General features: G+C 37.4%; 3 protein-coding genes across 8 annotated transcripts in view; 1 reads left to right on the top strand and 2 right to left on the bottom strand.

Moving 5' to 3' along the window:
* The window catches only part of ino80 (INO80 complex ATPase subunit), a 53,839-nt gene extending 48,101 nt beyond the window's left edge, over window positions 1-5,738 (bottom strand). For 2 of the 6 annotated variants that reach the window (XM_056256239.1, XM_056256240.1), the window contains exons 1-9: window positions 5,591-5,737; window positions 2,730-2,791; window positions 2,436-2,612; window positions 2,054-2,214; window positions 1,679-1,746; window positions 711-857; window positions 502-622; window positions 218-420; window positions 75-128 (exon numbers count right to left, since the gene is read on the bottom strand). In XM_056256239.1, the coding sequence (XP_056112214.1) occupies window positions 75-128; window positions 218-420; window positions 502-622; window positions 711-857; window positions 1,679-1,746; window positions 2,054-2,214; window positions 2,436-2,578 (897 nt within the window). In that variant the 5' untranslated portion in view covers window positions 2,579-2,612; window positions 2,730-2,791; window positions 5,591-5,737. Of the gene's footprint in view, window positions 1-74; window positions 129-217; window positions 421-501; window positions 623-710; window positions 858-1,678; window positions 1,747-2,053; window positions 2,215-2,435; window positions 2,613-2,729; window positions 2,792-5,590 lie in introns of all 6 variants that reach the window. The other 4 variants (XM_056256243.1, XM_056256244.1, XM_056256242.1 and 1 more) reach the window with 3 other exon arrangements.
* Window positions 5,739-6,503: 765 nt separating this feature from the next.
* On the bottom strand, window positions 6,504-12,452 carry vps18 (VPS18 core subunit of CORVET and HOPS complexes). Its single transcript, XM_056256237.1, has 5 exons — window positions 12,041-12,452; window positions 11,816-11,957; window positions 11,357-11,448; window positions 8,308-10,178; window positions 6,504-7,597 (listed from the first exon to the last, which is right to left on the bottom strand). Exons 1-5 carry the CDS (start codon window positions 12,129-12,131, stop codon window positions 6,869-6,871), a joined length of 2,925 nt encoding a protein of 974 aa, XP_056112212.1. The 5' UTR covers window positions 12,132-12,452; the 3' UTR covers window positions 6,504-6,868.
* Window positions 12,453-13,038: 586 nt separating this feature from the next.
* rhov (ras homolog family member V) lies at window positions 13,039-15,696 on the top strand. The gene is made up of 3 exons (XM_056256236.1): window positions 13,039-13,391; window positions 13,508-13,566; window positions 14,013-15,696. Exons 1-3 carry the CDS (start codon window positions 13,193-13,195, stop codon window positions 14,457-14,459), a joined length of 705 nt encoding a protein of 234 aa, XP_056112211.1. The 5' UTR covers window positions 13,039-13,192; the 3' UTR covers window positions 14,460-15,696.
* Window positions 15,697-27,304: the final 11,608 nt, after the last annotated feature.

Genomic DNA, 27,304 nt, shown 5'->3' with positions numbered 1-27,304 from the left:
TTTGGTGAGCATAAGAGACTTACAGATCTCAAACTTCAAAACGGTAGTGTATGTAAAATATAAGCATCTCTTACCTTTCTGGCATTGGTTAAAACAAAGTTCCTTGCCGAGACTTTCTGTTTAAATGCCTGAAATGAGACAATAAAAATTTAGACTAATGCATGAACGGAAGAAATGGAGTCGATTGCAAATTATTGACCAAGAAAAATGTTTGTACCTTTGGGATTTCTTTTTTGGCAATCGTGAGCCAGACTTTTCGTCTACGAGCATTGAGCTGCTCGATGGTTAAGTGCTTCTTTTTGATCATGGGAAGAGGTGCATCATGTGAAAACTTAGCAAAAATTTTAGTAATGTGCGCCCGTCCATCCATGGAGAATTCCTCTCCCCGTTTCTTCTTCTTTTTCATCTTTTTTAGCTTGGCTACAAAAGAAGAAGGATTAGTATTCAGATGACCAGAAAACAGTTACTGCCATCCTCTTTTGTCCTGTAGGCTTGGCTTACCCTTACATTTCTTCTCCTCCTTGATTTTCTTTTTCTTGAGACCCAGTAGGTGGCGCTGCTGCTCGTAGAAAGGATCGTGAGTTGACAGGAGGCCTGTGCTGTAGTGTTGATAGTGCTGCAGCTGTGAACACAAACACACATTACCAACAGTTTCCATGAAGCTATCCATGCGGGGGGCAGCTGTCCCAGACTCAGCGAACACGTCTTACCTCTCTGTCAGAGTGGAACTTGCTCTGGTGGAGTTTGGTGAACTTGTGCAGGCGCAGCATGTCCTGGAGCTCTTCTCGTGTCATTGTAAAGTCAGAATCATCCGAATCAGTATCTGAATCTGTGGTGTCATCACTCAGCAAGATGCCCTGCAATTCACAAACATCAGACTGCTTAGACATGGACATAAAGAAGAGACAATTAATTATGAACGTGTGACTTGAGCAAAAAAGAAAAGAAAAAGATAATTTAATATCTTATTACTGCAAATTCATTTTTCATAATTGCAACAATCCCTAAATTGAGATTGTGGTGGAAAGAAAAACTGGAGAACAAAAATGTTCAAAGTTCACTTGCAAAACTTTTGCGTTTCCCCAGAGAAACTTTGTATCTGCTCACAAAACTTTTGCGTTCACAAAAGTATAGCGTTCCCCTGAGAAATGTTCTGTTCACTCGCAGAAGCATTCAAATATAGTTCATTCTATCTCATTATTTCAATCAGCAGTTTTTCGTTCGCACACAAAATCTCTTTCTCTAGAGAAAAGTTTTTCAAGCAGGGGCTGAGATGGGTCAGAGCAGGCATAATTTGGTCTGGCTTTTATTCAGAATTATATCTTTACGCAGAATTTTGAACAGGAACTGAGCAGCCTTAACTCTGCCGTGTAAAGAAGAACTTCATTTCTCAATATTGCAAGTTTATTTATTTTAACTGTGGTATTACTCTCACTAGTACTGCCACTTTCTCATAATTTCGACATTTAAACCTGCAATTGTGACTATATTTTTTGTAAAAAAAAAAAAAAATTTAATTTAGATTTTGCAGAGTGCCTTTTCTTTACTATTTTAAACTTTATATCACAATTACCAGTTTTATTTTTTACTCTGAGGCAGAAACAAGCTTCCATTGAGCAGGGATTAGATTTGGATATCTATACATACTATTTTCTATTTCTTTTCTATCTATACATACCTTCAGCCATTTCCTGCTTTTCTTCAGTTTCGAGAAGTTATACAGACCGGCCTTGTCACTTTTGTGCTCTGAAGAAGACAGTTTGGGGTTAAAGGTGACTCATTAAAAACTTTTACCCCTAAAGAAATGAAGAGTACTTTTAAAAAATATGTTGAAAATCATACACACACTGGAATGCCTCATGAAAGCCACCCTTTTGAGATCACATGACCAGCTAAATACTACTCACTTCATCAACATTATGAGATAAAATGTACTTGCAGTCCAAGACAGACTCCAATACTTCCATATATATATACAGAAAAATACTTCGAAGAGGAGGTTATGCATTCTTATGTTATACAACAGATAACTTTTTTATTTTATGTATTGTACCTTGCAGCACAGCTCCGTTGAGAGTGCCACAGTCTGTCTCTCCATCTCTGCAGGAGTCCTTGGTCTTGTCCTCAAGGTTGATGTGATCTTCTTTCACTGCCAGCAGTGGGTTAGACGAGGCCAGAGAAGACCCCTCGCCCAAACCATCATCGCTGTCATCGCTTAAACAGAGAAGCACACACAAACACAATCTTAAACAAACCTACAGTGCAGCGTTTCCTATAAAAATCTACTATTAGCTAAGCTATTGGCTTTAGGAATTATGGAAAACTAGCCAAGAATCCCAAACAGGATTGTGACATTATAGTTTCTAAGGATTTTCTAGAGTCACAGAGGTAATGTTGTGACTCAATAGACAGAAGGTCAAAGAGGACTGAATTACCTGGAAATGTTCTGGTTAAAAACAGCAGCAGTCTGCCTTAGAAAGGTGTCTAGGCGGAGGGATCGTTCAAGGTACTGCAGGTGAAGTGGTTTGGCCAACTTTGAGCAAGTGGCGTCTCCCACGCCATCCTGCTCTGAGGCCATAGGCAGAGGTTAAAAGAGCCTGAAATGGCGATCACTGCATAGGAGACAGAAAGTTTGTTGGTTAACACAAAATGAGATTTTGAAGATCACCTGAATGATTTGAAAGCTCTGAAGGTGGAAACATAACTGTGACCAAAGAGCAGTACAGTACCTTTGGAAAGCGAGACTTCATATTTCACAATTTTAACATTCAGTGTCTCACAAATGATAAATCTGAAACAGAAAAGTATGTGATGTTTACTTCAGCATTTACTGATGAACACAGCATATACAGCATTTACATGTGCTGTGCTCTTCTATAGACATGATCACTGTACGATTTATTGCACATTTACAATAAGACTGCATATTAATATTCAGAACTGGACAATAATTCATAGCAACTGACAAATTTGAGCAACTTCAGAATGTGATACTGGCAGTGGCTGAAAGAGAATGAAGTGGATTGAGATTTAACACAGTTGATAGCATACTGAAATGTAATAGCAAATTGATTCCATTGTCACAGCAGTATGTGCCCTCTGTAGGACAGGAGAGGTGCTAACCAATCTGATAACAGCGAGCCTTCTAAGGTTCAGAATCAGCTAACCACAATCTTGTGAACCGCTTTGTTTACTGCGGGTTTTTCAGATGTGCATCTGTTTACAGCAGTGATTACTGTCTTCAGTGTCACATGGTCCTTCAGATATCATTCTTCTTCGGAATTTTTTTTTTTTTTTTTTACTTTTGAATGGTAGTGTATCTACCCATGTAGCCTTTAATGGTTGTGCATCCGCTTTGAGGCCATCTATATTCGTATAACTCCTAAAAGTAGACAAAATTAACTTTTATCAGATACATGTTTAAAATAGTCTTGTCCTTCAGGAAAACAGACAAAGGACATTGATGACTGATCTCGTTTGTACTTTCTCCAATCAGATGCTCACTAGAATGAGAATGTCAAGTGTCCCTAAAAACACCTGTAATGACTGACAAACAGCACACCATGTTTTGTGGCTGTGGTGTAAACTAAAGAATTTTAAAATGGGACCAGCACTTCAATAAGTCCCATCCTGCTTTCCTGTTTTAATAGAAAATATATAAGCATATGAAAAGAAAACTTCACTTGTCAAGTGAGTCAAGATGTAACAGATGTTGCACAGATTTTTTCTTCATTGTGACATACATCTGAGTGAAATGGATCATCATAAAATAAATGTAGTGCAGGGTTCTATTGATCGGTTGTTGACTGAATGCAAATTTGCAGATGACTGTAAGAAAGGGGGCGGGGTTTAAGCTTACTAAATGATTCGATAAATCTGGCATAAATCAACAGAAAGAAGACTGTTGTTAAAAAGGACAAAGTTGACATTTTGGTTAAAAAAAAAAGTCGGCATGATCTGAAAATTCACCCTATTTTCCAAATGCATGTTATAGATCTTATTGTGAGCAATTCATTTGGGCATATGTTTATTTTATTTTTTGGCATCGATCAATCAAAATGTCAACTGGATTTTCTGGGGAAAATTACAGACTTCTCATTGGTGATGTATGCAGGACTTTTCCAATGAATTAGTCCACTTTAACATGAGCTTTCAGGGACAGTTTAGCTCTGCCTTCACTTTTAAGTGCAACGCCCACATCTCAAAATGCAATCAACAACCAATGCATAGATCCAAGTCCCTGCCCAACATGCTTTACTTTTCAATAAATCATTACAGTCAGGCAGAAGTGTCACAATACAAAAGAAAAGATTTTCTACTTCTTCCGTTTCATTGTGACTAAAAAAATAAAAACTTACATGGATTAATGGCTCATATTAATAAAATCAATAACTTGCATTTAAAAAATATATTGAATTTCAATTTTATGCTGACTTTAAGGATTACTGAACTCTTTCTCCAAACCCAGAATATTATTTCTATTAAAAAAATGTGCATTGTTTTATTGGCAATGCACCACTGGAAATGGATTTTTACACATTTAAATCTAGTAATAATTCATCCAACTGGAAATCTAATGCAATACACGATATATAATACTGGTGTATTTGCAGAGTTTGAGAGTTCTGTAAACATAACTATAGCACTGACACCACTAGTGTTTTTAGTGCCCCCATTTAACCATTTCCTGAATGCCATTTAACATACTGTAGCAATGGTCATGACGAGTTACAATGTGTGAAACTATTCTCATCTCTATAGTTTGGCAACTCATATGACTTTAATGCCCGGGGAACTTTGTTACACCATCAATACACGCATGTGTAAATACAGCCAAATACTCGTCAATTTATGGTTTCTTCATTTGCGACAAACATTTATAAACCTAACGCACACTGATGACGATATGAGCGTATCCTTTTATACAAAGAGGTAATGTATAGCGGTGCAAGGTGTCTCAACAAACATTATAAAAACCGGGTAAAATTAAGTTAGTGTACACAATATAATCGAAAGGCTGATGATTCATATCTGACTTAGCTTAGCTAGCACATTAAGCTGGCTAGGTTTAGCTAACGCTAAGCGTTTCAGCAGCCAGTGTTGCTTGTTAATCTAAATCCAGTTACTGTACATGTTGCTAGTTAGCAACGCAGCAATTAACGTTATAAGGTAAACTTGAGTCACAACCACCAAAAATTAGCTTTAATGAGTTTTTTTTTTAAGGAAGGCTATGGAGTTTAGCTGCCTGCTATTGAAATGATAACCGTGTAGAGGTGACTTTTTTTAGCAACGCGATTTAGTATCATGGCAAGTTCTTGATTATTTTGAATAATTGAAATGGGTTCTGTCTCTTTAAGGCCACCACCTCTTTGTCAAATGAAATGTAGGGATATGGTTTAAAATGATTCGTAATATTCTGTGGCCTTGTTCCACGTGAGGTCATGGACCATCTGCCCCGTCTCGTATCTATATGCACTGCGGGAGTCGAGGAGGCCAGCAGATCTGCGATTCCCATATTCTAATTCTTTCTCCCTCCCGGCCATCTTCCCCCATTGCTCCCCCACCACGTTCCTCATAAACGCTAGCTCACCTTGTCCCCGTGTCCGCCGTTTTTGCTCTGTCTCTGTTGCAGCCGACTCGCAGCTCTCTGTCTCCAAAATGGCGGTTGTGAGCGAGGAGAGAGACCGTGAGTCGGTAGCAGCAGAGAGGCGGCCACTTTCAGTAACTGAGAGAACAGGGACACGGCGCCATGGCGAGGACAGAGTGGGGAACAGGCGAACCAATCGACAATAGATTGACGGCTGCAATCTTATAAGCATTTAGGGAGGGTATCATAATAAATTAGTAGTAGCAAAAAGAAAGGAGTAGTTTCGATTAAGAAAGGATAGAGGTGAGAAACTGACTCATTATAAATTAAGCAGGTAATTGGAGGAGAGTATATTGGCTATCGGAGTTCTACTGATTGTGCCTAGAAAAACCGAACGTTGCCGAAGGTCTTATGACGTAACACTTTCCGAATGTAGTCTTAAAATATCGCGTGATTGGGACTTGAAGTAGAATTTGTCACTGTCTTGTTATACATAACACTAATGCAATATGAAAATGTGTAATGTCTATGCAACTTAGTCATTTTGCTTGCCAAATATTATGTCCATAAATGTAAGGTATTAAAAATGAACCCCCTATTTTCTCACTTTTAAAGTGATGTTAGGATCTATAATAAATCTTTATCCATGTCATGTAACAAAAAAAAATTAAACCGCATGCTTCATTTTGGAGTTTTGTATAAATTTTTTTATATATATTTTGAGGGGAGATGTGTTGTATATAAGTGGTCTATATAAAAAAATATAGTTTTATAGATATACATTTTAGCATTTATATATACATTAATATTTATACAATTAACTATTTTTTTTTTTTTTTTTTTTTTTCATTAGGAAAAATGCCCTTCAGTGCACACTTTTGTGCTATTACATCCCATCATATCATAACACAAAGTCTGGTCAAATAGCATTTATTTATTTATTTAGCTGCATACAGTACATTAAAAAGAAAAGATTTTAATTCACTTAACTCAAAATGCAAAATGAAAACAGTTGCATATTAAATTTTGTAGTGCCCACTGGTCTATGGAAGCAAACATACATATAAATCAAAGGCGGCCATTTGTATAGTACATATCTGTTAACATAAGCATGTTAATATTCATTAATTTAGCATATCGCATGTAAAATTCAAAACAAAATACAATTTTCACAATACACAAATGGTTACATTTTTTCAGCATATGTACAATTTAAATCATAGAACTTTAGAGAGGTTTTATTGTGCAGCCCTCAGATGAACTCGTGCAGAAATGTGTCCTTCAGAGCCAGCTGGACATTTCTTGATCAAACTTCGGTGGATCTATGAAAGGCTTGTCGATGGATTTGATCATCAGCTCACCGCAGTAGACACACTCACACGCTATGATGTCATCAATATCTGACTTGATCTGCTCTCTGCTTCCCTGGCCCTTGCCTAAGCTGACCGTATCCTCCTCTTTGGGCTTGTGCCTGGATTTGGTGGTCTGTGTGGTCGCTGCCAGCTTCTTCTGAAGCTCCTCCAATTTATTCTGCTTATAGGCAGAGAGGTGAGGAATGACTTCCTGAAAGAGGCAATCATAATGGAACATGTGTCCACACAGGAAGAGATAGAAAGGTCGGTTGAGCAAGGGGAAATCACAAGTGGCACATTTTTCCTGAGACTCCACCACTCCATACTTGTTCCTCATCTCCTGGATGTCATCACGGATACGTTTGGCACTTTCTGTGGCCTCCTCCATTTCTTGTTTCAGCTCCTCTATGTGTTGGTTGTACTCTTCCAGGGAGTTGCAAATTGCCTCCTTGAAGTGGTCTATTGTAACAAAGTCTGGAAAGAAAGGCAAGATGTCCTCAATCTTAAGCAGGTTGCAACTGGACAGACAGTTCATGGCTTTCTTGACATCTTTCTCCTCCTGAACCACATGACGAGCAATCTTCAGCCACAGCTTCTTCCTCAACTCCTCATCATCCTCTGGAAGGTCAGCACAAGACTTGGCCAAATCTACATCCACCTAAAGGGATAAACATAGACATTATTAAAAAAAAAGAAATTAATGCACAATTATCCCAATATAGATGGTTTTAAGGTCAATGGTTGTGATGCTTTTTTGAAATATATTAATTAATTAAAAAAATACATTAAAATTGCAATTCATAAATAGAATGACTTGACACCTCTTCTATGATGAGAATGTTTCATTTTTTAGTTAAAACTCACTTTTGATATTTTGGGGAGAGTATAAAAAATTTGAGTGAAACAACATAATATCATAATGAAGGAAAAACATCTTAATTTAAAGAATACAATTCTTAAAATAATTGATATATTTTATAATTCCTAGAAAAAAATGAACACAACTGCTTTACTGCTTATTAATATTTGAATATCATATATATCATAGAGAGGACTCCTGCAGACCCTCATGACTGTATGCCAAATTCAAGTCTTTTAAAATTTCAGATAATTTGGCTAGAAAATGCTATGCGGTGCAACAAATAAAAAACACAATATTTATGAATTAATAAATTAAGTAAAAATGAAATAAAATGTTTTTCTTAATTGTGATTAAAAAATATATATTAAAAAAATTTTTGCAAAAAAACTGCAAAGATCGCAAGAAAACAACGTACATCCGAGTGTAACAGGTTATTGTAAAAGAACAAATGTAATGCGGGTATACTCTTAAACAGAAATGAAAAAAGAATGTCAAAGCACACATACTTGTAGAGCTAGATCCACCGCTTCCTCATATAGCTCCATAATCTTGTAAACCAAGACGCAGGCCTGCAGGTACCCATGTTCGGCACAAAGGCGCAAGGCATATTTTAAGTCGTAGTGGATGTCAGTGACGTGGGTTCCCGCTTGTTCAAGGTACCATAACAGGGCATCTGGCTTGTGTTTGGCATAAAGCGACAGTAAGTAATTGTGAATGGCCTCGTCTTTGACGTCCAGCTCATACACACAGAACTCCATGTACCGGATGGTCTCAGTTATCTGCTGCATGCTGCCCATCTGGCTGTAGTTCACCAGAGCTGGGATCAGATTCTTCGGATCCAACCGGTTTCCCATCTGAATCCACGCATCGACCACCTTTTTGGGGATGTGCTGCATGAGGACCGGAGAGAACTTGTAGAAGAGCTTGTCATTGCAGTGTTTGGAGAGGACATCTAAAGCTGCACTGTAGTCATCATGCTGGCAGTAATGAGACACAACACGCTCATAATCTTGCATGATGACCGAGAAATACACCATGTTATCCACGTCGCCGTGGCTAGCGAGCAGGTCGTAGATTGTGCTGCGATTGTTGTAGAAGCAATCTTTATGTTTGGGGCTTTTAAGAAAGGTGCGGAACTCTTCACGGGTCTCTAGAAAGAGGTGTTGCTTGCCGTCGTCGGCCTCCAGCTGACCGAGCCGGTTCAGATAGAGTTCAGTCAGCCAGGTCACCAGCAGAGTGATCTGAGTCTTCTCACTGGGCTTCAAGCTGATCAGCTTCTTAATCAAAAACTCTTTCAAGGCCTCCTCCTGCTTGGCCTCAATGAACTTCAGCGCAATCTCCTCAAAGTAATTCTGAGTGAGCGCATAGCATTTGGCGCTCTCCAGGTAGCGCTTGTTCTGGAAGCAGTGCTCCGCCTCCTTGGCAAGCACCATGTCTAGGCATTCTGGTCGGTCTTTGCAGTACTCTTTCGCCAGATCAAACTTATTCACGTTCATGTACATCTGCCAAACGTCCCGCGCCTCTCTCTGGATGTGGTAGCGAAACACGGCTTTCTCGGTGTAGATCCACACAAGCCCCGTGACGGGATCTTTGATCATCTTTTTTAGGGTGCCGAACTTATCTGTAAATACATCTTCATGTACAACTTGCCCGTTCAGAGTGCAGATACCCCTGATACGGTCAGGAAGCAGCAGCAGGAAGTGAAACTGGGTGAGTACTATAGAGATGGGCTTGACAAAGTTTAAATCGATGTCTGGTGTGTATTCCCACACTTGGACATCACTGAGTAGAGAGTCGGGCCGCACGTAGTCCAGCTGTCCATACAAAACCCCGTTGCCCATCATCCATGCGAAGCTCTTGGGGCAACTGCGCAGCTTTGACGTGTAGAATGTAATCTCACTGTAGCCCATATTGACAGGAAACTCCTGGAAGCTAGGTAGGAGATCCTGGTTCTGAGCAAAGATGGAGCTGAACCCCTGCTGCTCAGATCCCTCCGCCAGCTTTCCTACAAACTGGAACAGCCGTTTTCGTGTGGTCGCAACGATGAAGTACTTGGATTCCAAGCCACGTTCCACTTCGAGGCAACAAACCGGAGCTGGCTTGCCATCCTCCTCCAGGGAATGAACCTGTCTGAAGAACTGGTCTGGGTTGGTGTTGAACAGACTGCCCTCTGAGGCAGAAATCTCAGCTTCAAAGATGATTCCTTGGCTGGTGCCGACCAGAATCGGCCCAGTGTTGGTCTCTGAGCCAATTAATTTGTTCCAACCTATACTTTCAATCAGGTGGCCTCTCCAACGCGATAGACTTCGGACCTTCTGAGTGTTTCTGTTTAGGTATACACATTCGTTTGTGGTGAGGCTGATGACTAAATGTGACCCTGTAAGATAATTGAGAAAATGACATTTTACAGGCTGCAAGTATTTTAAGCAGATCAACAACAAATGACATGTTTTAAAAAGCCAGGCCTGAGCTTTTGATCCTGTTTTCACCTGATATTAAGATTCATTTCGGGTGATTCCATTATTCAGTCAGCGCTAAAAACAAGTGTAAATGGGGTACAAAATGTTCTGTGATCCGATCACTGAAACCACTTAAGGAGGTAGAAATGCATATCACATTTGGATTGTTAAAACTAATCCATCTAATGAGCCTAAACCACCCCTGTGCCGAAGTGTTTTTACACTTTTTTTTTAAATGTATAATTCTATATTTACATTTATAAATGTAGCCTTTCTCTGGTTTATAAATGTAAACATTTTAAAAAGTAATATTTCTATTTAATATTATTCCTATTTTATATAAATAATATCTTTTTATATTTATTTTAAAATATGTAATATGTTTTTATTTACAAACAAATTACTAACTAAAATAAATCAATGAAAAATAAGTCAAGCATTTAGACCAAACTGACCAGTTTAAAATGTTGACAAGCCCATTCACCTGTCAATCAACCACTTAGCCAAACAGATGCTTTAAACTTTGCTGGTTAAACAAAAGTAACCCTCTAATCAAAATAACTTATGACATTATAATTTTATATTTCTAAATATAGGCCTATGGCCTATAAATTTACATTTATCATTTAATTTGAATTAAAAGCATAATTATATAATATTGGACTTAACATGGAAAATGAATGTTATTACCAGATTTAAACGCTGGTGTGTCTCACCTGACCATTTGTGATCGATCACCTGAGACAGAGCTTAATACCAGTTGTAAACAGAGCATTTGTTTCTCTCAATGACACGCATTGGAAAGCTTTACATGATGTAAAAAAAATCATATCAAAAACACAATAAGCATTACATTTATGCGAGTTTATTCTTGTGCATGCGTTTCCAAATATTTATATAACAATTTGAAAATATATGTTGTCCTAACTGAATTCCTCAGTTCACATCCTCTACTTTGGGATGCTTGATTCTTCTTTTGTCATTCTAATTTCAAGGGAAATCAAGTCACTTATGTGTCTAATAATGACATCTAATAGATGTCCCAAATGCATTTAAATCCTCCTACAACAAGGTTTGAACATCGACACGTGATTACCTGTAGGATCCAGGAAAAGTTTGTGCACTTTGCCATCATCCTTTCTTCCCAGTTCAATCTGATTTGGCTGATCAGGTTTTCCAAGATCAATTCTGAAAAGTAATGTGTATGTCTATTACAACATTTTAAATGCTGCTTAAATAGGAATCAATCCTATTTGTTTAAGGCATATGTAATGCAAATCAATAAATTAATAATTGATTAATTACACTAACACAAATAAAAGGCAGATTAAGTGATTTCTATCCTATCCAGCAGATTCGATATGCATGTCAAAGAGAATTGCCTTTAATGGTCCACATCCTCACAGCTTAGTTCTTTCACCAGTATTCAGACATTACATTACACATTAATCACTCATTGCATGTACATAAACTAATCAATGCAAAACTTATCAACCGCCAAATCTGCCAATTAAACAGTTGTTGATAACACAGCCTCTAGAAATGGCAACTTTACCTCAGCAGAGTGTCTTTCCCCAGACTCATGCATAACTGGTTGTTGCACACCGAGAAGTGGTTGATTTTTTCGGGAGGTGAGAAGTCGATGCGCTGCTTGTTGAAAATGGGTTTCTCTTCTTCTAGCCTTACATTCACAAACCCTGTGAACGAAAAAGTTCATGTAAATACCACAACGTCCCCAAATCATAATGTTTGCAATATCCTAAATTGTGTAGGTTTGTACCTGAATGAGTAATCCCGATGTTGGCTGCTGACACACGGCTGTGTTGACGGATATTCTGAGAGTCTTCATATTGATCCAGAATAGATGCCATTGCAAATTATCAAATATTCACAAAACTACAGTACTTACAACAAATACTAAACCTGTGTTTACATTGCAGGTAAAGATGTAAAGTCTCTACCAACTGTTCCCAGCCATAACACGCTAGCATGTGAGCTAAACGTCCTGTTCAAAGGCTGTTTTTACTGCCAACGTCCCCGTTGTGTGCTAAATAAAATATAAAAGTGATCAAATAAAGATATAAAATAAAACTAACTGAGCTTCAAATTATATTTTATCTATCAATAATGACAGCACTGAGAGACCGATCTATGTTGTGTGCATTGCTGTCTTGGTCAGCTGATGAATATATCATGTGATTAAAATGACAAACTTCACTGCTGTTCTTTATCTGTCCACGTAGTGGCGCTGTTTTGTCAGTGTTAGAAATGATTGGGATTATGCTTAATTTGTGTTGTTTATTTTTGTGCTTCTTTTAATTTATTTATTCTGATTTATTTATTAATCTATCATGGCAGTCCAACATCCAGGCCCAAAGACAGTGGTCTAAAATTATACATATTTTTATATATATAATTATTTATTTTTTTACAGATTTTACAGATTTTTTACAGATTTTACAGTGGTTTTTTTACAGCATTTTCATAAAAATGAAAATGCAGACATTTAACAGTATTTTAACATTCTATTTAAATGACCATGGATGCATTTAATATTTAAAGGGTCTTTTTTTTTACTCTTTAGAAAAGGCTTGCAGTTTGTTTCATTGAGATTAATTTGGGATTAAAATCATTAACGAATCATTAAAGGCTTATTTGTGTTCAAACCATAGACTGTAAAAAAAGGTTCAAACCAAAGATTTGTGTCCTTCCATTGAGGCCCGTGAGTCACTATGGTGGGCGTGGCTATGCAAAGTCAAGCTGATTCAAAAGGCAGAGAGAGGTCCCGTCACAGATCACAGAGAGAGTCAATTCAGCTTTTGAGTTGAGAAAGTAATGAGTCACTCATCAGTCTCAACAAAGACGCCAATCAATACTGTGGAGTTTAAAAAGTTTTCCTGAAGACGTTTCATCTTGGCTTTAATTGTTGGACATGCCACCTCAAATGGATTACTTTTACCACGAGTCAAGAGTTCCGTCGGTGTGCTTGGAGCAGGACGACGCGCTGGAGCCTGCGATCAGCTGTATGATGGTTGGGGATGGCGCGGTTGGGAAGACTAGTATGATTGTCAGCTACACCACCAATGGATACCCCACGGATTACAAACAGACGGCTTTTGACGTCTTCTCGGGTAAGTGTATGATCTTTGACCCCTTCTAGCTGATGATGGTTAATTTACAGTAATTAAAGATCGTGAGGATGAAATTTTTTTTTTTTAAATCAAGTTTTTTACTTCTGATTATTCAGGACAAGTTCAGGTAGATGGGACCCCTGTGCGGATTCAGTTGATGGATACGGCTGGTCAGGTAATTGAACAGTTTCATTTAAACTGTTTAGTAAAAAAGAGTTAACATTTTGAAAATGGAAATGTCTGTAAAGTGTAAACTTTGTTTAAAGGTCTGTACACTGTAAAACATTATATGATCAATACGTTATGATAACATGTTTTTACATTGCTTTAACTCCTCAAAATAAGTTAAGCAATTTTCAACTTTTTTTACAAGTTATACAAGATTCAACTCATATTTTAAGTCAGCTTAATGTAATTTAAGTTGAAATGACTTAAACATCCAAGTTGATTGTACTTAATTTAAGGCAGCACCTTTTTTTACAGTGTGAAGTGTAAACTTTGTTTAAACGAATGTAAATCATTCAAAGTTTTACTAAATAAAGTGTCATTTAAAAAAAACGTTAAACAAAAGTCTATTAACTTTGTCAAGTGTTCTTATCTCTCTTTGTCTTTGACTTGCAGGAAGAATTTGATGAATTCAGATCTCTGTCTTACGCACACACGGATGTCTTCCTCCTCTGCTTCAGTGTGGTTGACCCCACATCATTCCAGAACATTACCAAGAAATGGATCCCTGAGATTCGTGCGTGTAACCCATCCTCCCCCATCATTTTAGTTGGAACACAGTCAGACCTTCTGTTGGACGTTAATGTTCTCATAGACTTGGACAGATACAAGGTCCAACCCGTGTTCAGCTCACGGGCACGGAGCATCGCCGAGAAGATCAGGGCCGCCGAGTATGTGGAGTGTTCGGCCCTGACCCAGAAGAACCTAAAAGAGGCCTTCGACGCGGCGATATTCGCGGCTATTAAACACAAGGCCAGGAAGGTCAAAAAACGGAGGCTGTCGGACAGACGAGCTAAAGCTTTTTCCAAATGCAGCTGGAAGAAGTTCTTCTGCTTCGTCTGACCCTGTGGGTCACATTGTGTGAACTGTTTATACGAGATATTAATTTATTTTGAACAATGTGTTTACCTAGGGCCATCTAGCTTTATTTTATGGGCGGAGTTGTTTGATCTGTGGAACTTCCCAGCAAATGTTCCAGTGAAATTTGAGAGGTGTTGCGTTGCTCAACACAACGTTTAAGCAACGTTGGTTTTAATCGTTCAACCTGTTTAAGTAACACATGCTGTAAGATTTATAGACCTATTATGAAGAAAGATTAGAGAAAACTTCTCTTTAAATCATTTGTTGTTCACAAAGAGCACCCACCATATGTAAATGAATGAATTTGCATGAGCTGGTTAGCTGCCTATTCAAAGCTTGAATGGCGCTCACGTGGATGCGTCTCTGATGGTCGAGGGGACAAGAGTGGGTATCTGTCTTATCTCTTTCGTCTCAGCCGCTACTTAGACAGACTCTTTCATATGCAACACCCCAAACTAAAGCCGATGTGTGAGTTGTCTCCTCTTTAGGTGCTTGTGACCAAATAAATCCCACATCACGCTTACAATGATTCAGCCTGTCCTCCTGATAAATCTTAGCTGGGGATTGTCTTGCAAATCGGGAAGATAAGATTATTAGGCTTGTGTGAAAATGGTTTCCTACATCTGGGGAAAATTTGGCAGGGTTGTTCCTGGTCTCCTAAGACGGGTTTAGCGTCCTCTCTTGTGCAAATGTATTGTGAGAACGCACACACCGATGAAAGTATAGCAGCCCAGCCCATTTTGTGGAGCCGTAGCTCGGTTATGTTTATTTTTTTAATCTTTTACTGACAGCATGTACTTCTCACAGAGTAAACAGTGCTGTCTTTGTTATAAATGTGCTTCTTGTGGAAGATATCTTTTTTTTTTAAATGCTGTTTGTTTTTAACAGTTTTACCTGTTCTGTTTTGATGCATCAGGCAAGAAGGATGTATTGCTTTCAACATTTATTTTCTGTTTGTCTTCACTATGGTTTTGCCTTTTGATCAAATTCAAGCAGCACTTTTAAACGGCTTCTCCTTCAGTGTTTTTTTGCATCATCTAGAAATAAATTTAAAGGGCAAAATACATTTCCAATGCTGTTTTTACAATGCAACTATCCTATCCAAGTCCTCTGTTTTTATCCTGCTTTAAGTGTTATATTGTGAACGTTGTTTATTTACATAATCTTAAAATGTTTCTCTTAAATATCAAATAAATGAAAATAACATGCTGAAATTGAATATTGTTTCCTAGTAATTTTTCTAAGATCAGTTAAGCAATAATATTAGCAATTACACTATCATTCAGTGACCTGGTTTCACAGACAGGGCTTCGATTAAGCCAGGATTAGTTCAATTAGGACATTTAAGTATAGCTTTTATTAACGTGCACTAGAAAAAAAACATTACTGGTTTGCGTCTTGAGGCATTTTAAAATATGTCCGTGCAAGTTGCTTTCGGTTAAAACGGCTCAAACATGCATTGTAGTCAGGGACTAGCTTAAGCCGTGTCTGTGAAACCAAGGGAAAAGGTTGTAGTTGGTACAGTAAGAGTTTTTCATGTTTTTGTCTTTTCTGTTCAACAGGGCTACATTTATTTAGTCGTAAAAATAGTTATATAGTGAAATAATAATACAAAATATATTTTAAAATGTAATTCATTCCTGTGACGTTAAAGGTGTCTTCAGTGACCTTTCAAAAATACTTCTGATATGCTGATTTGCTGCTCAAGAAACATTTCTTATTATTATTCATGTTGAAAACAGTTGTGCTGCTTAATATTTTTGTGGAAACCGTGATACATTTTTTCAGTATTCTTTGACGAACAGAAAGTTTAATAGAACAACGTTTATTTTAAATAGAATTCTTTTGTAACTTTATTAATATATTTTCTGTCACTTTTGATCAATTTAACATATGCTTGCTGAATAAAACTATTACTTTCACCAGTTTAATTCTAATTACAATAAACATGTGAATATTTTATTGAATTGATTCTGATTTAAAATATTTAAATGTTTAAATACATTTTTCTGTGGTTTTGAGAAGAAATACTGCTTTGCTTGGACATGCAATGTGCTACTAAATTATAGACATAGCAAACAAATGTTAGAGATCTGAATACGCTCCCCAAACAGCACAAGAACTTGATGTAAATGGTTCTGCAAATATCTTCAGAGGGTGTAAATGAGACACACTGGGAAGTGTCAGGTACTGAAGGAATATTAATACATTGTGAACTCACAGTTCTCTGCTCCGAGGTCTCATGCTGTGACTTTGAGCCGAGCTCAGCTGAATGTGGGAGAGGATGTCACTCACGTACCCTTGAAGTGTAAACAGAAGACAAAGGGCTTGTTGCCGTCGTTTGCACTGTTCAAACTACTTAAATTCAGATTGTTATGATGCCTTGACTCTTTTTTCAAAATCCCATTTCTAAGGCCTAAGATTAAAGAAAAGAAATAAAAATATGAACAAAACCTCCCTAAAATCCCTTTCTTTCTTTCTTTCTTTCTTTCTTTCTTTCTTTCTTTCTTTCTTTCTTTCTTTCTTTCTTTCTTTCTTTCTTTCTTTCTTTCTTTCTTTCTTTCTTTCTTTCTTTCTTTCTTTCTTTCTTTCTTTCTTTCTTTCTTTCTTTCTTTCTTTCTTTCTTTCTTTCTTTCTTTCTTTCTTTTATAGCATTCAAACGTTAAAGCTTTTTTAAAATGTTTAAACTTTTGTTGATGTCATCCATGTTTAAAAAGCCTTGACAAACCTCAAATCAGAACTTTTATCATAACTGTTTAAACTCAGATCTCTTAAAACACTAAACGGTCATGCTGAATTGCCCATAATGCCTAACATCAGTACCCGTTTAAGTGACAAAAGCCACGTAACAAAATTGTCATGGGCAAATGTTTATTGTGCCCATTTGCAAGAGTAAGATTACGGTAAGCCTAAAAACAATGAATCACTTCCACTGTAGGGCTTTACTCATTTGACCCGAAGAGCATCCTGTGAGTTGTACAATTTCTGACTAATTTCTAATGCTGCATTGAATTGAACCAATATGAGGGCAAGATAAGGTGTTACTGCTCCTAACAATATGAAAGATCAAATTACACATGACCTCATGCTACAATAACAGTACATCTATATTCTATGAGCAATTATAAATTGTTTTATTTAATTTTATTATAAATTAAAAACTGAAATTATATTCAATCTGTTTTGTAGGCAACTAAAATAAGGGACAGGACATTTAGAAGTTTTAATTAAAGGTATACTGAATACTTAAGTAATATTCCAAAGTGCAGGGAACTACAGGAAAGCAATAAATAACAAATTTCTATAATTAGCCTGACACGAAGTAATTAAACTAATCCACTGGTAAATTCGGCCATGTCCACACACACCCACATTTCCTTGAAGATGCATTTGTGCTTTTGAGCCTAGCATGATACCGCTTTCCACATGTTGAGCAACAGAGGCCAGGCCTGACAGGTTTAGGTTCCCATGAATGGTGAGGTGTTCATCTCACTTTGTGGTTAAAGGAACGGTTACTCACCCCTTTGTTAGGTTTCTTGCCCGCCCCCTTTCCCAGGGCTCAGACTAAACTGACTTGTGCCTTTTCTGGCACACAGCCAGTTTCAATGAGTTTCACTGCTGTCACATTTACCTACAGGCCTCCTGAGAGGAGACAGGTGCATAGTCACAGACCGACCTGTTCCTGGTCAGCTAAATCCCATGTTACTGTTATTGCCAGAAGCTGATTGGCAGACAAGGCAGATTGTATTCCTTGTATTAACAATATTTTCATTTGAATCTTGTGCTTTCAAAATGGTATTTAACATTAGCACCAATTCACCCATTACATTTTTGTATTTGATCAATTATTGCGTGCATAACTTATACTAGCTGCTATGGGATTTGGGTGTCAGGGGGATTTGTACCATGATGCTATTGCTAGGGCATTTCAAGATTTTTTTCTAGGGTGTTCTGGGTGATTGCTACGTACCAATATTATTTAAGAATTATTTATATTCTATAATAGTATTCATTCATATTTCCAATTAGATTTAATTTTTATATTTTCCATTTTCAGTTTTAATTTTAAATAATGAATGAGTGTGTTGAAAGTTTATAACATTATTTGGTGGCTGGTATGGCACTTGTTGCACATTGCAGGAAGCTAGATCGATATTAGAATCGCATTATTAATAAAAGCTGGATGACTTGTGTTGCTAAATGGCATGCAGTTAATTTTAAAATATATTGTCTGGTGGACAGAATGCTGTATTTTATTTTATTTTTTATTTTATTTAATTTAGTTTAGTTTACTTTAGTTTAGTTTTATTTCATCTTTATTGGTGCCTATACCCCCAAGTCTCTGATATTGTGACCCGGCTCCAATGGATTTGTTTGACCAATTTATCATCTGCCAATTAAAAAAATGTTAGTGCGATAACTTAAAAAAGTAATATCATACTTGTTCTCAATGATAAACATAATTTGAGTTATCATTCATGTCCATAGCACACATTTTGTGGTAAAAGGTAATAGCCAAATGGAATACTTTTTGTTCTAATCAACTAAATAGTAATAGTGATGTTTGTCTCACCAAGCACCGCTAGTAAATAAATATATATATTTTTTTTAATGTTTTAAAATTAGATTTACACATTGACACTAATAAACTGTCTTCATGAAATTAAATTAATTAAGTGATGTTTTACTTCAAACTTAGAAACCTAAATGAATCTTTGTAATTACAGCAAATATTGCTGTGGAGAAGATCCCCCGAGCAGGGGGAAAGTGTTAATCAGGAAAATAAAAGTTGTGATAACGGACAGCTCAAGGGCTTCTACTTGGCTCACAGCTGTTGTCTACAGAACTGCCTGTAGGCAATAACGTTACACACTCCCACACTGACTGTCATGTTTATTTGATTCATCCCCAGTTTCGGGTGTGTGGCTTATAAGCTGTTATGGTTTCAGTTCTCACACATGTACTTTAAGACAGAACCCTGATAAAGCTGTTCCTGGTTGAACTGACAGATAACTGGTAAGCAGTCATGTGATCCTGTGAACAGAGATTGCTTGATAATGTCCATGATGGATTGCTTCATAAGTGAATGACAGTTCATCAGCTACTATAGTAGGCTAAATGTCTTTCCGTGCATCACCAATGTCCGTCTTCAAAGAATTCGTGCCACTCTGATCCTCAAACTGCTCCCCTTTCACAATACTGATGAGCTGATAATGACTTCAAAGATTTGATATAAGCCTTGATTGGACTGTTCAATGTGATGGTATCATTTTGACCATTGAACTAAATCAATTGTGCTGTTCTTATGCCATTGACATGTCACTCTTGTCCACGAAATAGTTTGACCTTTTGAAACCCATTGAGCAACGATCTGCTGAGTCTGACCAACAAAAGATCAATTTTGGTCAACATAAACACAAAGATGCAATCATGACACAGTGTTACATGCTGACATTTCACTTTACTGTATTTTGATTTCCGTTAATTCTTTTAAAATATCTCTGACTGCACAGGTCCTGTTCCAAAAGTGAACCATTCCAAAACCAGGTGGCCTTTTAAGGCCCCCTATGTGCAATTCAGAGACAACTTCTGTTCCAACAGGAAATTATAATTATGCTGCCAGATCAATTTTAAAACATCATCATGTTTTCCTTGCAGAGACAACAATCCCAGAATGCACGAATGAGAGAATACTGTTTTTATAATTATAAATCATTAAATACACTCATAATTCATTCAACAAGGGTTGGACAATAAAACTGAAACACTGGCTGATATACTGTGTTGGAGGTTTCAAGCCTATATATGGTGGCCAATCTTCACTGATTTTACATTCCATCAGTAAGAGCGGAGTGTGAAGGTTGAATTAGCTGAGCAAAGCTGTTTAAATACTGCAATCCATCCAATATAATGGGAGACATATTAGAGTTCAAAAGAGGACAAATTGTTGGTGCGCATCACACTGGCTCATCTGTGACCAGGACAGCAAGTTTTTGTGGTGTATCAGGAGCTATAATGGTATCCAGGTTAATATTGGCATACCTCCACGTAGGATGATCCACATCCAGGAGTAACTGTCAACCTAAGAGGAATCTGTCTGAAAGTGATGTCAGGTAGGCCTACTAACCTGGATTGTATCCAAAAAACATAAACCCACAGCTGCCCAACTCACTGCAGAATTAAATGTGCACCTAGACTCTCCTGTTTCCACCAAAACGTTTGTCTGGAGCTCCACAGAGTCGGGTCAGGCTGCTATAGCCAAACATTTGGTCACTTGTGCCAATGCCAAATGTTGGTTTAATCGGTGCCAACAATGCAAATCTTGGGCTGTGGACAATGTGAAACATGTATTGTTCTCTGATGAGTCCACCTTCACTGTCTTCCCCACATCCGTGGGATTTTTGGTGTGGAAAAGCCCCAAAGAGGCTTAACCCCCGGACTGTTGCTGCCCAGAGTGAAGCACAGGGGTGGATCAGTGATGGTTTGGGCTGCAATATCATGGCATCCCGTATGATGTGCGTGTCACTGTCAAAGACTACCGAACCATTCTGGAGGATCATTTGCACCTAATGGTTCAAACATTGTATCCTGAAGGGGGTGCCGTGCGTATCAGCATGATAATACACGAATACACACAGCAAGACTTGTGACAGAATGATTGTTGAACATGAAAGGGAAGCTGAACATCTCCTATGGCCTGCACAGACACCAGATCTAAATATTTGAAAGACACTTCGGGGTGTTTGGGAGGAAGTCAGAAAACGTTTTTTTTCCACCAGCATCACATGGAGGACCTGGCCACTGTTCTGGAAGAGGAATGACCACTGTGCAGGACTTGTATCTGTCATTCCAAAGGCGAATTGATGCTATACCGCAAAAGGAGGCCCTACACCATACTAACAAATTATTGTGGTCTTAGGTGTTTCAGTTTCATTGTCCAACCCCGTATATATATAATTACATAATAAGTATATTATAAAATACTACCAACATTTTTATTTAAATACTTATTAAAAACTGCATATTGTACCCAATATTTGTGTGCTATGTACTTCTATTGGTTTATTAAACGTAGGGCAGGCCATAGTGTACATAGATGCCACATTCCACATCTCCAGACACGTCGGCCATCTTGGAACGGTCAGCTTGTCGTTACTCACGGTAAGAATCAATGATGCCACAACAATTGCACAGCTTCTGGTTGTGAAACTGCTGAGATTTAAATTCCTGAAGAAATGGGCTAACCTTTCTTGAGAATGTGTTGGTTTGTGTTTATGTATTAACTCAATATTACAGGTTTTTAAACTATGGTAACTTTTATGGTATTGGTATGGTAATCTTGTGTTAGCTGATGCCTTCGTCTTGTTGTATTGTGTTAGTTTAGCAAAATCAACTGCTGAAGTCTATTGCAGATATAGATATTCATGCATGCGTCTTAACTACGGTTGCAGATGCTCAGGTAACTTTCTTAAACAAAAAGTGTTTGTGAAAAACATTGCCTTTAATGTTGCAGCAAATGTTGAGCCTGCTGTTCAGTTTCAGAGCATTCAACATTAATCACTTAATAGGTTTCATTTCAAGTAAGATGCTTGGAAGCTCATTAGATTTGGAACAGAGTCATAGACACATACAGTCATATTTCAATCGATTATAAAATAAAACTTGGGACACAAACAGCTATTAAGTTCCAGAAATATCAATATCTTTATTACACTGATGAGATGCTTCTCTTAAGGTAAGTGAATTAATAGGTCCATCAAGGGTGAGAATCAGAAGGCGGTGCCTTTCTCACACTTTGCATGTAGGGGTGGGGGTGCAGCCACACGAGCCAACTGAGAGGCGCAACTGCAAGTAAGGACAAGATGGCAACAACAACCAACAGTATCCCACACTTCCCAACCACCCGGGCCAGTACCGAAAAGGGAAGACATGCTGACATCAGAACATGTTTACTAATGGTGCATCAAGTCGCATAAATTCTCACACGCTTGCTGAGGCTTGTTGAGTGACAAGATCATTGGCCAATGAGAACACCATCACTGTCCCTCAGTCATTCCATTTAAGAACATTTACAAATATAATGGAGAGTGCCTTGTTTCACTGTATTCTACATGACATGCTTGTCATCCAACTTATTTTTAACGTTAGAGTTGGTGTGACCATCTTTAACTTGAATGTGCAAGACTGGTTCAGCCACTTCCAGTCTGTTTAGCTGCTTGTTACTGAAAACTGGTATTTGTTATCCTATTATTTTAATTGATTGTCTTTATCATAATTGTCATCACACTGGTTTGTAGCGAGAATGAAGTTTTATTGTTTACTGCACTTTATTTTAGTAATTTACCTAATGAATCGGACGTTTTGCACGTTCACAGAAAATAGGTAAATATTGAGTTGCAAAATAAGGTGGATACAACAGCGCTCTAGTAATCTTGATTAAAATGTATCCTGATTTTTGTCACCACGTCGTTTACACCCTTATGAACTGCCACAATCTGTTGTGCTATCAATTATGATTACTGCTGTTAATCTTGCCTAAAGATCCCATGCAATGTAGTGCAATAGATTTCTTACAATGGATAAATTCAAAGTCAGATTAAGTTCTTGACACTGAGCTAAGAAAAGAAAGGAACTCATACAAGAGTCACAAAATTCTTTGTCAGACATCTGTGTTATCATGTGTTAGCTCTAATGGTAGTATTACTGAAAGAATACAAAGCATGCAAGACTGGCATGTGGGTCAGCTGTGTTTTCCAATGACATAAACGTTTAAACGTGACTGGTTCTTGCTTACTCAATCTGAAGGAATGGGACCCATCAGAGTTTTAAAAAAAGGTTTGCACACTTTTCATTGTAAAAAATGATGGGGAAAAATTCCACTGACATGGATTTTTTGGAAGCACCAATATACCCCAAGAAACCTGTCTATAACACTGTTCCTTTAACATGAAAGACAAACATTTGTTGACATTTACAAAACCTAAATGATGTCATGGCAGATTAATTTCCTCATAAATTTTAGAAGATAACTTTTAAAAATGTAAGACTGGGAGTTCAGCAATATCCAGCCTCACAAATGTAATTTAACCAAGCCATGAAGAGGCTAACTATTGTGGCTCTTAATGTGAGTTTGTCCAGACCAAAGGTCATTGATAGATGTAGTCTGATGATTTGAAATGAAGCCTGCACAAGGCTTACGTTTTGTTAACAAAGCGAATGCTCACCTGACCAGCTTTACAAGCTCTCTCTCACCGCTCAACTTAACAGCCAAAAGAGCCGGTTTGACTGGAAGAACATCTAGACTATCGGCCCAGCCTTTCAGATCATCTAACTGCTAGTGAGGTAATGTGAGCAGAGTGCTAGGTTAACACATCAACATCCGCTTCCACAGACTTAGACAATGATATCTATAAGAGCTCTCATGAAACCGAGCGCTGAAGATTAACATAATCTCTGTTTAATCTTTAAGGAAATGGCGTATTGCTACAATTATTTCCGCCAAGTCTTTAAACTCAGTGCCATTCAAAAAGAAGGGATTGTAAATGTCATAATGTAGATTTTTATGACAGCTGATGATGTATGGAAAAACCTGTATTCATACAATATATACACTAGTGTTCGGGGTTGGTAAGATTTTTTTAATGTTTTTGAAAGAAGTTTCTTATGCTCACCAAGGCTGCATTTATTTGATCGAAAACACAGTAAAAACAGTAAAAAAAAATATATATTCTTACAGTTTTCAGTGTCACTCTTCAGATTCTTCAGAAATCATGCTAATTTGGTGTTCAAATTAAATGGAATTTTAACGTTTAAAGGCCCGCTTACACCAAGGACGATAACTATAACGCTAATGATAAAGATATAGTTCTAAAAATCGTTCTTAATATAAAAGAACAGCAGAGTCCACACCACAACTTTAATGGCACAAAGAAAAAAAATGGTTGGAATCACTTTCAGACCAATTTTTTTTTAGCCAATCAGAATCTATCCTGTTTTAAAGAGCTCAAGCATTTAAAGCACCAGGCGACAAAACAGCATGCATGGCACACTTAGAAAAATAATGTAATGCATTCTTGGTTACAGGATTTTTTGATGAATAGAAAGTTCAAAAGAACATCATTTATTTGAAATCTAATTTTTGTCTCTCTCTCTCTCTCTCTCTCTATATATATATATATATAATTAATATATTAAAGAAAATGATGTCAAGACAACCTGTTATTCTCATTTTATTAGAATGAGTAATCGGAGTCATCTTTCTCTATGGTCACTGTCTGACCTAATATCACAAAAATGGTTGCTTATTCCTTCTCCACTGTTTACAGGCACTTGGCAGTAGCAAACTTGAGAACTTAATTTAAGAGGATATCAGGTGGATATTTCTAGGTGAAAGTTTACAGGGAGGCAGATGAAAAGCACACATTTCAAAACAACCTCAGGGAAAGAGAGAGGCTGAGTACCTGACTGAAGCTGAAAAAAAGACAATATTTGATATAGCTGACATGCTTGAAACTTTAACAAATAGGCTAAATAGGTAAATTGGCAAGGCAAAAGACGCAGCCACATTCCCATGGGTCGGTTCAGGTGACAATGCACAGCCAAAACACCTGTCCTAAAGTTTCAGCACACGTTTATCAAGAGAAGCTAGAGAGTTTAGAACCAAGATTCAAATGAAAACTTGAGGCTGAAGGGGTGGTCTTTCTGGTTGAAGTTCCAGTTACAGTTTTGTTATTCAGAGAGGTATGGGGGATGGAGAGCATTGAAAAAGCACAGCAGTATAGCTTCCTGAGTAGAAATATCAATCTTTCTCCTTTTAAAGGCTTTATAATGCCCTCTTGAATTTATTTTACATCCTGATTTACTTCTGAACAAGTTCACATTAGCTGCTTTTGCATATCAAAAGTCAGATTCAGTTAGATTTTCCAGATTGTGTTGCTCAGCACTATTTGCATATACTATTACACAATAGACAAAGCACACAAACATAGTTTAGGGAGGGTTTATGTCGCTTCCTGGTATATAAGTACAACCAACTTACAAGTTAGCAACTGCACACACACACAAAAAAAAAATTGTGGCCAATGGCAAAAAGATTACAGCTGGAGGAGGGATTCACTTCAGCGGTCCATATTCTATCACATGGGTGTTTTTGTGTTGCCTCATGGCCTGTGAATGTTACACCTTAGCACATAGTAAAAGCCCACAGGGAGGCAAAGTGGTGCTGGAAGGGGAACTCCCATCACAGCGGGGTTCCTGCACCCTTCCCACACAACTTTTCCCTCCAAAAAACAGCCCATCCTTCGGGCAATCAGATGTAGCCATTCAATTCAGCTGACGAGGGGTCTCTGTTGAAATAGTTTAAGTGGTATGTACATTAAAACAGTCTCACAAGAGGGTAAGATCAACATCCTTTGCTTGTAAAAGGCCAAAACAGAGTCCTTAAGAAGGCTTCCTCCCACTTGAGCTGAAAATGCCAAGTTTTATCACTTGAGTACTTTAATTTATAAACCAATGGAGCTCACGTGCCTCTGGAGTGTTTATGTATACAAAAATATATAACCGTGGTTAACGTCATTTAACCGCATAAGGAGGACACAGTATAAACACATCAATCCGAGGAGCTAAACACCCTGATATTTTATTGTTATATAGAGTTTAATTAATTGGAAAAATGCTGATGGTGGACAGCTTGTTTATGATGTGCTCCGCTGGGTGGCTGGAGGGTGTAGGACGGCCAAACCCCCACCGAGCAGAGTTCCTGGGAGGTTCGCACCTCCGGGAGGGATGATTATCCTGTCAGGAGCATCTTCACAGCAACCTAACAGGATCATTTTAAACCCTTCAGTTGTTTTCACAGCCTCTATGGGAACGGTCATTCCAAATGGTCAGAGGGGAATGAAGCAATGCTACATGGGAAACAGTATTTGAATAACAACAAGATCTCTGAACTCTGACCTTTAGGTTCTATTCGGGCTCAAGCAGGACTTCAATACGAGTTAAGCCTCATCGACTGCATTTGTAGCATAATGTTAATATTCGTAAAAAAATATTTTGAGACTTCCTTATTTTTTCTAAAAAAAAAACAAGGTTACAATGAGACAAAAGAAGCGGAAAATAAGAAGCAGCAAAAGGGGCCAATTTATGCAGGATTTAAAAAGAGATTCAAAGTTTATATTTTTATAAAAATCACTTACATTATTTCTGGTTAAAACTTATTTGAGCTGTAAAGCTGTTCTAGTCATTTTTATGGTTTTATGTTGCTGTGCAGGGAACAAAGTTGTAAACTGGATATTCACTACCGTTCAAAAGTTTGGGGTCAGTTATATTTCAAGATATTTTTTAAAAGGAATTAATACTTTTAATCAGCAAGGATGCATTACATTGATCTAAAGTGTCAGTAAAGACACTTTGTTGCAAAAAAATCTATTTCAATTATATACTAAAATAATTTATCAAAATAATTGAGCAAAATAATTCATCACATTTTCCACAAAAATATTAAGCAGCACAACTGTTTTCAAGATTAATAATACGAAGAAATGTTTCTAGAACACCAAATCAGCATTTTAGAATGGTTTCTGGTTATGTTGCTTAATGTGACACTGAAGACTAAAATTTAGCTTTGCCATCACAGAAAAAAAAAAACATTTTACAATATATGAAAATAGAGAACAGTTATGTAAAATTGTAATAAAAAAAATCACAATATAACTGTTTCAAAAGCATTCGTATAACTTCAGACAGAAAAGTAAGCATTTTTTTTAGTCATGTTAACACAAATATTGTTCACATCTTGTGGCTATACTATAGTTACATTTTCACTTAAT

This window comes from Rhinichthys klamathensis, unplaced genomic scaffold (genome assembly GCF_029890125.1).
Source record: "Rhinichthys klamathensis goyatoka isolate OS25496 unplaced genomic scaffold, OSU_Roscu_1.1 h1tg000125l_1, whole genome shotgun sequence".
Taxonomy (NCBI): Eukaryota; Metazoa; Chordata; class Actinopteri; order Cypriniformes; family Leuciscidae; genus Rhinichthys; species Rhinichthys klamathensis.
The sequence above is the reverse complement of the archived record's forward strand: the minus strand, read 5'-3'. Positions and strand labels throughout refer to the sequence as shown.